General features: G+C 37.9%; 1 protein-coding gene across 1 annotated transcript; it reads right to left on the bottom strand.

The window, feature by feature from the left end:
- Nucleotides 1–4,630: 4,630 nt before the first annotated feature.
- LOC103185948 (tyrosine-protein phosphatase non-receptor type substrate 1-like) lies at nt 4,631–11,685 on the bottom strand. Its single transcript, XM_007904711.2, has 8 exons — nt 11,521–11,685; nt 11,030–11,335; nt 8,587–8,907; nt 8,135–8,239; nt 7,068–7,111; nt 6,548–6,658; nt 5,988–6,098; nt 4,631–4,880 (listed from the first exon to the last, which is right to left on the bottom strand). Exons 1-8 carry the CDS (start codon nt 11,573–11,575, stop codon nt 4,872–4,874), a joined length of 1,062 nt encoding a protein of 353 aa, XP_007902902.2. The 5' UTR covers nt 11,576–11,685; the 3' UTR covers nt 4,631–4,871.
- Nucleotides 11,686–11,892: the final 207 nt, after the last annotated feature.

Raw genomic sequence — 11,892 nt, forward strand, 5'->3', positions numbered from 1 at the left:
ATCCTAAAATTAATTTTTATCTATGAGAGAGCTTTTCACGTCGAGAGGAAATCTCAAAGCATTTCACAGGATTCACTGTAATGTTTGGCGATTTTGCAGTTTGTGGAGGAACCTATAGTTCCGCTACAAACAGTAGAGCTACTGTAACATGACATGTGACTGCCAGGATGGTGGAAGGCGAACTAGGTGGATCTTGATCTTCTTTTGCCTTGCAAATTCTTATATTCTAAAGCTCTTATAGCAGCCAGTTTTCCACACAGCAATGGACCACAAATATTCATGAAGCAAATAACCAAACTTCTCTGAGTGATTCATTGCACAGACATATCAAAGAAGAATATCTCTTTATTTTCGAATAGTAACACGGGAACCTTAATGTCCACCTCAGGAGGCAGAAGGGTCCTTTTTTAATATCTGATCGAAAGACCGGGAAGTCATAGTGTGATCCCTCAGCATCGCATTGGATTGTCAGTGGGACAATCTGAATAAATGCGTTCAGGATCAACTAACATATCAAACAGAGTAAAAGTTCCACTTACGTTGTTGGGTGGGGTGGGGGGAGTTGGGGGAGATATAAATGTTTGAAAGCATTGCTTGAAGCAATTATTATGCAAATCAAAACAAATTCAATACAAAATTACATTTGTATAGCACCTTTCACCTCGGTAGGATGACCCAATCATAAAATCATAGAATTACACAGCACAGAAGGACATGATTCTGCCAATCGTGTCTGTGACAGCTCTTTGAAAAGAGCTTCCAAATCCCACTCCCCTGCACACTCCTTATAGTCCTGTAAACTTGTCCTCCTCAGATAATTATCTACTCTCTTAAAATTTGTTATCGAATTGGCTTCCATCATCCTTTCAGGCAATGCTTTCCAGATCTGAATAACTCGCGACGTGAAAAAATTCACTTTAAATATTTTGAAACTCTTTTCCTTTATTGTTTTGTAGTTAAACTATGCTATAGTAAAATTACAATGCCACCATTAGAGAAAGATAAGGAAAAGCATCACTCGCTATCATTGTGATCTGTTGTTGAGTGTCTCCCTGAACCAGTTGCTGGGTATAACAAATGTTTCCTGATTGATTAATATGAAATATCTTGCAATGACTTATGACTTCTTGGGTCTGTGGTTCAAAAATGAGTTGGATGCGATTGGAAACAAAAGTGTTTTTGATTAGTAAGTAGAATCACTCCTCAGATTATCAGGACAAAGGGTGGTTAAATATTGCAATGACTTTTGTTTTCTGCGTATTGCATTATTTCTTAATTTTCATAGAAATCATTCACATTTATAATAAGTAACCAGATGATACTAAAGCTGAATTGCAGAGCTAAGGAAACAACATTCTCTTCAGTTTAATAATAATAATCATTGAATTTGATAGAGCGCCTTATCACGTTGTTGAGACTTCTTAAATTTCTTCACAGAATATATTGTCAACTTTAGATTTTGTGGGCGAAAAGTGATTATAATAAAGTTTAGTTTGTTGTAGCATAAAATTGATATTAAAACAATATTTACCAACAATTTTAGGCTACACCACGAGAATCTGACAAAACAAATGAAAGAAAACGGAGTCCATGGAGTGATCTTTAAGACAATTGCGAAGATTGGATTAAATTAAAGTTATGACCAAATGTATAATATTTAATCTGGAACTTTAGCTGTTAATCATTGAATGCATTACCATATTGAATGTCTTTCTATATTGTCTTGAAAGCTATTCAAAATCATGAATACAAACCTGATGATTTCAGTAACAATATATTATATATCAAGTTACAAAAATATTTAGTGGAAGTTTGACGATAGATATGACAGATATAAAATGTATTTTTTCCATTGTTACAGCAACATTTATGTTCCTTACAACTACTACAATCAGGTGAACAGCTTCTCTCTATAAACACAATTTAATATGTAGCTCTGGTAAGGCCTCAGCTAGAGACTGTGTTCATTTCTGGGCACCACACTTTAGGAAGGATGTCAAGGCACTGTTGAGGTTGCAAAGGAGATTGATCAGATTGTACTGGGAATGAGGGACGTCAGTTATCAAGAGAGGCTAGAGAAGCTAGGAGTATTCTCCTCGGAGCAGAGAAGGTTAAGAGGAGAAACTATAACCAATGGCTTGCTCGTCCGGAGATGTACCTTTGATGGAGGCAAGGGAGGGAATGTGGGATGGAGTACCAAAGTTTGGGGTAGAGAGGGTGAAGGCCCAACGGCCGATGGTGGGGTATGTGCAGCAGGCCAGAGCCCACTGAGCGAGAGAGTGGACAAATTGATAAGGGGTTAGCAGTTCACAGAGTAAGGAAGGGGCAAAGCCACGGAGGGCCTCGAAAGCGAGAGTGAGGGTTTTGAACTCTATCCGCTGTAAGGTTTGCCATAACACCAGTTTACTCAATACAAGTTGACACAATGATTCAAAGAAAAGGTCTTTATTCACACACAAGCAGCAGCAGTCTTTGCATTTATTCTGATATATTATCACATCAGTATACATTTTTATCCAACGTAACAATAGAAATGTATATTACATGTGATAACACCACACTCCAACTGGAGAAAGCAGTCCTTCCTTACGGAATACACTCCTCCTGGTCTCGAGTGTTTCTGCATACCTCTTCTACTTTGAGCTTTTATTTGTCATCCACTATTTTCAGCGCTGAATCTGCATACATTCATCCTTTTAATAATTATGTGTTACTTCTCTAAATCTCTCAGCACTACTACTCTCTTCCTGCCTCACGGATTTCAAGAAGGCTTTCTGCAGTAGGTGCAACCACATTTATCTAATCCCTTGATCATGCGCCATCCCCTAATAACCCCTCCTGATCTTGTCTCATTCCTTTGCCCCAAGCTTGATTCGCAAGTCTAACCCTTGGCCCCATTCTGAAACAGCTCTACTATTTGATGTTTCCCCTATCTCTGCACCTCTGAGGGATGGAGAAACAGTGCAACCGGGCAAGGGAGGTGGTGATTGGGTCACAGAACCAGGTGCAGGAGAGAACACGAGCTGCAGAGTTCTGGGTGATCTGCAGCTCGTGCAGGGAAGAGATGGGAAGGCCAAGAAGCAGGGAGTTGGTGTCATTGAGTCTAGATGTAATGAAAGTGAGAATGAGGGTTTCAGTGGCCTGAAGGCTGAAGCATTGGCAGAGGCAGGTGATATTGTGGACGTGGTTGAAGGCAGATCGGGTCATGGCACGAATGCGGGGGAGAAAGGACTTTTGAGGTTCAAACAAGATGCCAGGTGCCTGACTGGCTTAGTGAGGTGGAATATACATCCTTAGATGGTGATGCTGCCTTTGCCTAAAGTGTGGAGTCGCTGACAGGAGCCAATCAGGAGGGCCTCGTTGTTGTTCACGTTCAACCGTAAGAAGCGAACTCTAACCCAGGCCTTGTCCTGCCTTGATTCGATTCCAACATTCATTTGCCATCAAGTCACATTGAACCCAACTCAGCCAAAATGAGACAATGTTTGCTTCCTCCCTCCAAGGACAGTCACTGATTGGCAAATAGACATTCATCGAGCACAGGATTTAGTCTGCGCTGAATGGATAATAGATACCAGCAAAAAGCTGCAAACCTCTTAGTGAGCAGAACAACTAAGCATTAGATGTGTTTCAGCATAGCCTCCGCTCTCCTATGCCTCATGGGATCTCTTCGTACCTACTGAGCGATGACTGAAGCATTGAGTAAATCAACAAACACCACATTCAAGATGTTTTCTTTTCAAGCTACAAATGCAGCCATATCAGTTTAAAGTATAGCCTCTGAGGTGCTTTGATATATTGCGATGATTGGTTAAGACACATTTTCAAATTTGTAGATTATAAATAGATAGGAGTGTGAAGTAAACCAAACCCACTGTGCATTTCAGACTTCACCTGTAGTGAACCAAGACAAAGGCGAAGAGGTGCAGAATGATATACCTCTACGTTTTCACATAAAATATGCAAAATGTGCACAATATCTACAGCCACTTCACTACTCTTTGAGAAGCAATTCATAGAAACGCCGCTCATAGATGGAATATCAACTGTGCTCTATTTTTAATCTGAGTGAGCGAATGTCTTGCAATGGAATCATTTTTGATATTTTCAAATACAGCAGAACAATTAGAGTTTCATCACTTAGTTGTTTCATGTTGATTTTTTTTTGCAATTCAAACACATTTCAACAGTTCAACGCCCACGCATTAACTTTTCACAGATTTGTATGAATTGCGCCATATTTTGTTGACCTGCTTTTACAGTAACCCATACCACCTGTTTTTTTTTACTAATGTTGATGAGGCAGAGTGACCAGAGGAGATGGATTCACGCAATTTATGCTTATTTTTATTGTAAGGCTGATTCAACATGTTGTACAAAACAGAAGTTCCTATCTTTATTTTCAGGTTCTAGTTTTGTAGCAGTTAAAGGGCATAACAAACCATACAACTAACTGGTTACATTTAAAAACGTTATCAGACAAACACAAAAAAACTTGTTCTCAATTAAGTATGGTTATAAAGATAACGTAACCAATATTTTCCAAAAATTTTCCTAAAGACAAATCATGTAACAAACTAATCAATACACTTATGGTTGAAACAGGAGCAAAGAGCATTGCAGCACGAGACCAATGTGGCACATCATTGGGTAAATTGGAAAAATACATTCAATATACACCAATATCAGTTTCTGCCCCTGTTGCATTACTTGGAACTTGGTTCCCTGCAGATAGCCTCTGCTGCTCCACCGTGGTTTCTCACATGGAGCTCTGCATACGCTGTATCCTTAAGGTATCTTTTAGGTTTTCCTGGTTTTTTGGGTGAATGTGTATCCAGATCATCACACGTCAGATTGTTCCTGGCTGCCCTTTACTTGGTCTAAAAAGTCAATGTTTGAGAATTTAATTACATTAATTAGTTTTTCCTCAGTTGTCAGAAATCCACTCGAGTTTATTATTTGCAGCACCGCTTGCAACATAGTTACATTAGAATACATAGAATACATTAGAATATACAGCACAGGAGCAGGCCATTTGGCCCAACTGGTCTATGCCAATGTTTATGTTCCACATGAGCCCCCTCCTGAGAAAAGTGTGCAAGCGTGTTCAGCCTTTCCTCTCAGTTCTGGGATCATCCTCGTGAATCTCATTTGTACCCTCTACATCCCTTCTTTAATGTGGGGACCAGAACTGTACACAATATAAGTGTGATCTATCGAAGGTTCTATAGAAGTTTACCATAACTTCCCTGCTTTTCATTTCTATCCCTCAAGAAATCAAGCCCAATGCCTGGTTTGCCTTTTTTATGGCCTTATTAAACTGCGTGGCTAGTTTTCGTGAATTGTGCATATGTAGCCCAAGATTCCTTTGCACCTCTAACGCATTTAGGTTTTCATTTTCCAGGATGTATGTGACTTCCTTATTCCTTCTCTCAAAATGTACCACCTCACATTTTTTTACATTGAAATGCATTTGCCATTTAAATGCCTATTCAGCAAGTTTATTAATGTCAAGCTGTAATCGTTTTGCAGTTCTCCTCTGTATTAACTATTTCCCCCTATTTGGTGTTGTCTGCGAATTTTGAAATCATTCTTCTGATTCCTGAGTCGAAACAGTGGTCCCAATACCGATCGCTGTGGAAAACCACTGCACATCCTCTGCCAATCATTTAATAAAGGAACTGATCCTCACAAAACTGAGCTAAACAGAATGCAGTGGCAACAATTCTGTTCCTTATTGGATTCGTTGCGCATCAAAACCAACCATGGGTTTGGAACGAAAAGTGAAAATCAGCCCAGGTAGCAGTTGTTCAAATGATTGCTAAACAATGGCAGATTGGTTCCATCATTTCATAGACAAGTTCAGCGACACAGAGAGAAAAGATCAGTGGAGAAAGCAAGATTAACCACAGAAATATACAAGCTAGTTTATAATAAACAATCAAGTGAGATCCAGCATACATAATGCAGTAAATTCTCAGTTATACCTGGGCGTACACAGTTCTCTCGTCTTGTTTGTTATTTCTGGGAGTTTTCTTGCAATGATTCAAATCCACTTTGGCATAAGTCACCGGCTCATTCTTTGCTCCCTGCAGCGTCTGTAAAACAGAATTGGATAGATCGTTGGCTTCACTACTAGTCTGGAGAGTCTTGTATAAGTATTAATCAAAAATGCCTGTAAGAATATTAAATATTTAACATATAGCTTCCAAATATTTTACCAGTGAAAATCACCAGTGTAGCAGTTGTTCATTGAATTATGGAAATATGGGCTGTGCATTTCCCAGTGCCTCATAGATTGACACAGACAATACATAATCTTACACAAGAAAAATAACTATTTGACTACACAGTAGCGGATTGTTACCATCATATCACAGCCCAGGATGGCGCCAGAAAGTGAAGATTAGAGGACAAGGAAAGATTAACCACAAAAATGTACAAACTATCTTACAGTAAACACTGAAGTGAGTCCCACTCTTTACCGAAGCAAGAAAGTTCAATTGGATAGAAAAGGTTTCTGTTTTGATTTACTGTTTTGATATACCTGGGCGTACACAGTCCTCTCCTCTTGTTTTTTAGGTCTTGGAGTTTTCTTGGAATTATTCAAATTCAATGCAACATAAGCCACCGGCTCGTTCTCTACTCCGCGCTTTGTCTGTAAAACAGAATGTGATCACAACAAGAAAAATACATGACATTTCTATTGTGCCATGCAAGTTGGAATGACATCCTATGGCACTGATAGGTTGTTGACTTTACCGTTTTGAAAATTGTTGTGGAAGTACTGATCAGAAAGGCCTCGAGAGTAAATCTTTTCATTGAAGTTGACAATATTTAACATATAGCTTCCATATGTTTTACAAGCAGTTATAGTTTTATTAATATTCTGTCATCATTGCATGAAAGTTTGCGCGTAATGTTTCAATAATACATTGAGGCCATGTAAATGCATGTATGGAATATATTTAAAATGTTGTTATTTCTTAATCGTGAACAATATCTTTCCATTACAAGTATTCTGTTTTCAGCTGAAACGTCTGCTGAAATGATTTTAACACATTTACCTGTTCTTCGCAATAGCCCGATCTGTTCTGGTGACTGCGTGAGCCTTAGAAAGAAATTCAATACATGAAGTATTCACTCAATATCCACGTAAATAATTTCAAATATATTTTGTTCTGACCAAATGAAAAGCGATTCGAAGCCCACAAATGGCCAAAGTCTGCTTGTAAAAAACGTAGTCGTCTTCCAGAAAACTGCCATTCTTTATTGACGATTAAGGCTGCCCATCTCAACAGCATCAATCCACGAGACATGAATAGTGCTATAGAAATGTGAATTTATATTGTACCATTAAATATTTCCATACATCCCTATGGTAAATATTTCCCTTACTCGCTTGTTTCCCTATTTAAAAAAAATGAACTCTTTTGTCACATTTTCCAGGAATATCTTGAAAATGGCACGCAATCTACTGTTGAGAAATCGTGTTTTACCACATTGGGAACAGAATCCTGAGTTCTACAATTGCATTTCTGCTGATACCTGATGCTTTTTTTTTCACCATTATATACACAATCTGGATTTTGGTATTTCGGGAACAATTTCTAAGTTTGCTGATTAGAAAAAAGTGCTAGAGTGAAGAAGATCGAAATTTGATTGAAGAGATATAAGAGCCAGCAGATTGCACAGAGACTGAGAGATGGCAGGTGAAACTGGACATTTTGGGATGTGAAAGGCGGAATCTGCATTTTCTAAAATAATGCATTTTCTAAAATTTATTGATGGTAGCGGTAAGCGGAAAAACAGGTGAATGACACGTGAATTCTTTGAAGAGCGAACAGAGAGACTATGGGCTAAATTGCCTTCTGTGCTGTAAATTTCTCTCGTTCAACCACAACAGATTTCATATATTCTTTGTATGGAAATTTCCGATGAAGCATGCAGTTAAATATATACAGGGTGAGTTTCTGTGAGGATATTTGCATTTGTCACATCAATCACAACACATTAATCATTGACGCAACTATACAGGATGTCAGGTTTTCGTCACTGTCACATCTAATTTATTAAATTAATTGTTCTAATAAAAAACATTTACAATTAACTTAAATAAAATAATATATCTCACCTTTCCTTTTGTTTAATTGGCATTGTTTCCCAACGATGATCAAAAGCAGCAGAAATACCAGCCCTCCAGCTGTACCTCCAGCGATCCATTTATAATGATCCTTAGCTACAAGAACAGCATAAGCTGAATGTGTTAGTGATCCCAGGAATGAGGTACAGCTTCAGTCACTGTGCAGTGCATCAGATTGGTGGAAGTTATCAAATGACGAAAATGTAATAACCGATTTCAAAGGAATTATTTTCAATGGAGGTTCGGCAAGAAAACGATTATGATGACAATTTTCTGAATAAATAAATGTAAATATATTTTGAAAAACAATTCAGTTAACAATAAATGTCTTCAGGAAATTACCTGCGTAGGAATTAGAAACTGTGTTTAAATCAATTGACACACAATTTCCAGTAATAAGGTGTTTAACAACAAAAAGACATTAACGAAAGTAGGCATCTTACCTTCCAGTGCTGTGCTGGGGTTAGAAACGGTGAACTTGACAACCGCTGGAACCCGAAGGCTGATATGTGATACCAGACAGAGATAAACAACTCCGTTCTGTACAGACTGTGTCTCTTCCATAGAACTCGAAACTTTGTAAAGTCCCTTTGAATTCTTTTCTTTGGTGTCATTTATCCCAGTTTTAACTTCATTGCCATTTTTATACCAAGTCAGCGTTACATCTCCCGGAAAAAACTCAGCCGTTTCACACACAAGTGTCAGAGACTTTGATGAATCTCTTTCAGAAGCTCTGGGGAATATCTTCAGTGGGGTTGGGGGGACTGTAGGGCAGACAGTGGGGCAGAATCACGTTACTGGTGATCAGTTGAATTATAAAACTTTATTTCACTTAAATTGTATAATAACTTTTCTTGGAACTTTATAACAAGGAATCTGGATTGTAACGGCAAGAAAGTGCAGTTTTAAAAATTGTTCGCGTCTTTTGTTTGGAATGATGTGTTCAGTTTAGGAGTTATAGTAGCCTTGGAGGGGCTAAAGAAGTGAAGGAGTTCATAATCTTAATATTGTGGTCTCAGAAATGAAATGGAACCCTTCTCATCACATGGAATATTGTGATGTTGTGTACTCCAGTCCCAAAATTGGCCTTAGATGCAGAGTTAAGTTGGATATTTATATTTATAAGGGTCATAGATAATACTTTTAAAGCATTTTGAGAGTGGTGGATAAACTGGACTAAAATCTCTGGCACCATTCTAAAGCAACAACAACCTGAATATATATAACGTTCTTCACACAGGATAGTGACTTTGGATGCAGATTTAAATGGAGATTTCACAATGAATGGAGACATAAGCAAATCCTCCCCATTCACACCAACATTCATTTTGTTCTGCTGTATTTCTTTAAATTCTATAAGTTTCCAACTAATTGATGACAGTAACAGAAGGTAATTCAAAACCGTTTCATGCTATTTGTGGAATATTGATGTGCGTAAAATGTTCAGGTTTTAGACATATATGAAAATCAGTAAATTGTAATTGCCTGGCCGCAGGTGCAAGAGGTTCTGATGAATAATAATCCTAATAATAATTCTTATATTCGATGGATCTTTTCATGCCGAGAAGATCGTCTCAAAGCATTTCACAGGATTCACTGTAAATTGTGGCGATTTTGCATTTTTGTGGAGGAATACAGCAGCCAGTTTTCCACACAGCAATGTACCACAGATAGTCATGAAGTACATACCCAAATTTAACTGGTGGATTCATTGTCCAGAACACAGCGAAGAAGACTAACACTTCTATTTACAACTAGTACCACGGGATCTTTAACATCTGTAGGATTCTGTAATTATTGTGTTAAATAATATCTCAAATGCTTGGAATTGCGAAACATATTCCTGCTTCTAAAGAAGGAAGATCATGATTACGAGTTAAACAACTCTAAACGTACAAAAATACTTGGATACTTTTGGGTGATATTGAACTGGAAACTGTACAGAAATACCTTGATACTTTTTGATGGAAAAATACTTGGATTAAAATGGACGTTAAATTGGACATTGCTCCTCTATCTTTCCCGCAGCATTTGATGTGATCAACTTGAATCATTGTGAACTGCGTTATAACCGGACCCTTAAGCATAATTGGATGTATACTTTTAATTACTTATAACCATTATTAATCTGAATGAATAAAGATTGATTAATTGTACAATATTTGTGACAGTACTTACTTCACCGCAGTGTCATGAATTTAAAGTAACCGTTACATATCCACCTCAACAATCACAAGGGACCTCGGTTTAACGTTTCACCCAAATAGTGGGAATCCACAGATCGATTCCCTCGCATTGCATTGAATTATCAATCTCCATACATGATTTCAGGATAGAACCAATAATAATCCCTCCAAAACCAAAAACAATAATAAATTGGTCATTTTCAATCTACTTTGTGGGACATTGCTGTGCGCAATTGGCTGCTGCGTTCTCCCACAAATCTACAGTCAATTCACTTTACGGTGTGTTCTGTGAAGCACTTTGGGCGTCCTCCTCACGTGAAGAGCGCTATATCAAATGCAAGGATTATTATTTTATTAACCAAATATCAGAGTAAAGTTCTAGTGATTGCGGTATGGAGGGAAATAAATGTTTGCAAGCATTGCTTAACGCAATTATTCAGCAATTCAACTTCCCATTTTGCTGGGGTTGATATGCTCGCCGGCTCAGATCAGTACAATAACGAAGGGGGAAAACTTTGGTTGAATAATATTCTGTTGTTCAATGTGTTTCATATTGAAATTAAACCTGTTCCTGTGTGCTGTGGAATCTTGTTTTTGGATGAGAGTAGAGAATTAAACAAATCATTTACCCCATATCGATTTCACAATGTGGCAATACTCACCTTTCAACATTCTCTGTCACTATTGTACTCACACTTACCGCGTACAGTTAAACGTGATCCAGTTCCATTTCCTACTGCTTTCCCCAGTTGGATTACTGCACAGAGATAGACACCTGAGTCGCGGAAAGTCACATTTAGGAGCTGGAATGTTTGGGAATTGAATATTTTCCTGTTGTCAGGTTTTGTGTTCAAGTATTGACTCTCTCCTCGTTTCCACCAGAAAACTGTAATGTCTGAACTTTGTTGATCAGTGACAGCCCAGCAGGTGAATTTAACGTTGTCACCTCGCAATGCTGTCGTTGCTATAGGATATTGACGCACGTCCATCGATGCATCACCTGGAACTGTCATGAAATGAATTAACCTATAATTAGTGATTAAACAGAGGAATAAACGCGACAAAATCAAATGCAGAGAGCGAGAGAAAGATGGGAGAAAGTTCGAGGAAAAAAAGTATTTTCGATACAAATTTTAGAACTTTTCATCTATATCATTTTGTATTAAAATGTGCTGCAGTAAAGTTACATACCTGTGGCAATAATCCCTATTAGACAAATATAGGATATCACATCACTCGCCATCATTGTGATCGGTTGTTAAGACTCACCCTGAACCAGTTGTTAGGTGTAACAAACGTTTGCTGACTGTTTAATATGAAATATCTCGCAGTGTCGTTTAACTTCCTGTGTCTGTAGTTCAGAGATGAGTTGGATGCGATTGGCAAAGAAAGTTGTGCCTTTCAATAGTAAGTGGAATCACTTCTCAGATCGGCAGGAAAAGGGAGGGTTAAATATCGTCATTGTCTGTGGTTATTTTCTGGGTATTGCATTATTTCTTAAGTTTCATAGTAAACATTCACGTTTATAATAAGTAACTATAAGAAAATAAAGCTTAAATACAG

Source organism: Callorhinchus milii, unplaced genomic scaffold, assembly GCF_018977255.1.
Source record: "Callorhinchus milii isolate IMCB2004 unplaced genomic scaffold, IMCB_Cmil_1.0 Scaffold14, whole genome shotgun sequence".
Lineage (NCBI taxonomy): Eukaryota > Metazoa > Chordata > Chondrichthyes > Chimaeriformes > Callorhinchidae > Callorhinchus > Callorhinchus milii.

Excerpts from the sequence above, each read along its gene's own strand:
- LOC103185948 (XM_007904711.2), bottom strand. The coding sequence starts at position 11,575 with ATGATGGCGAGTGATGTGATATCCTATATTTGTCTAATAGGGATTATT. Across the intron at positions 11,336-11,520 it reads AATAGGGATTATTGCCACAG|TTCCAGGTGATGCATCGATG; the intron begins GTATGTAACTTT and ends ATTTCATGACAG. Across the intron at positions 7,112-8,134 it reads CCAATTAAACAAAAGGAAAG|GCTCACGCAGTCACCAGAAC; the intron begins GTGAGATATATT and ends TTTCTTTCTAAG.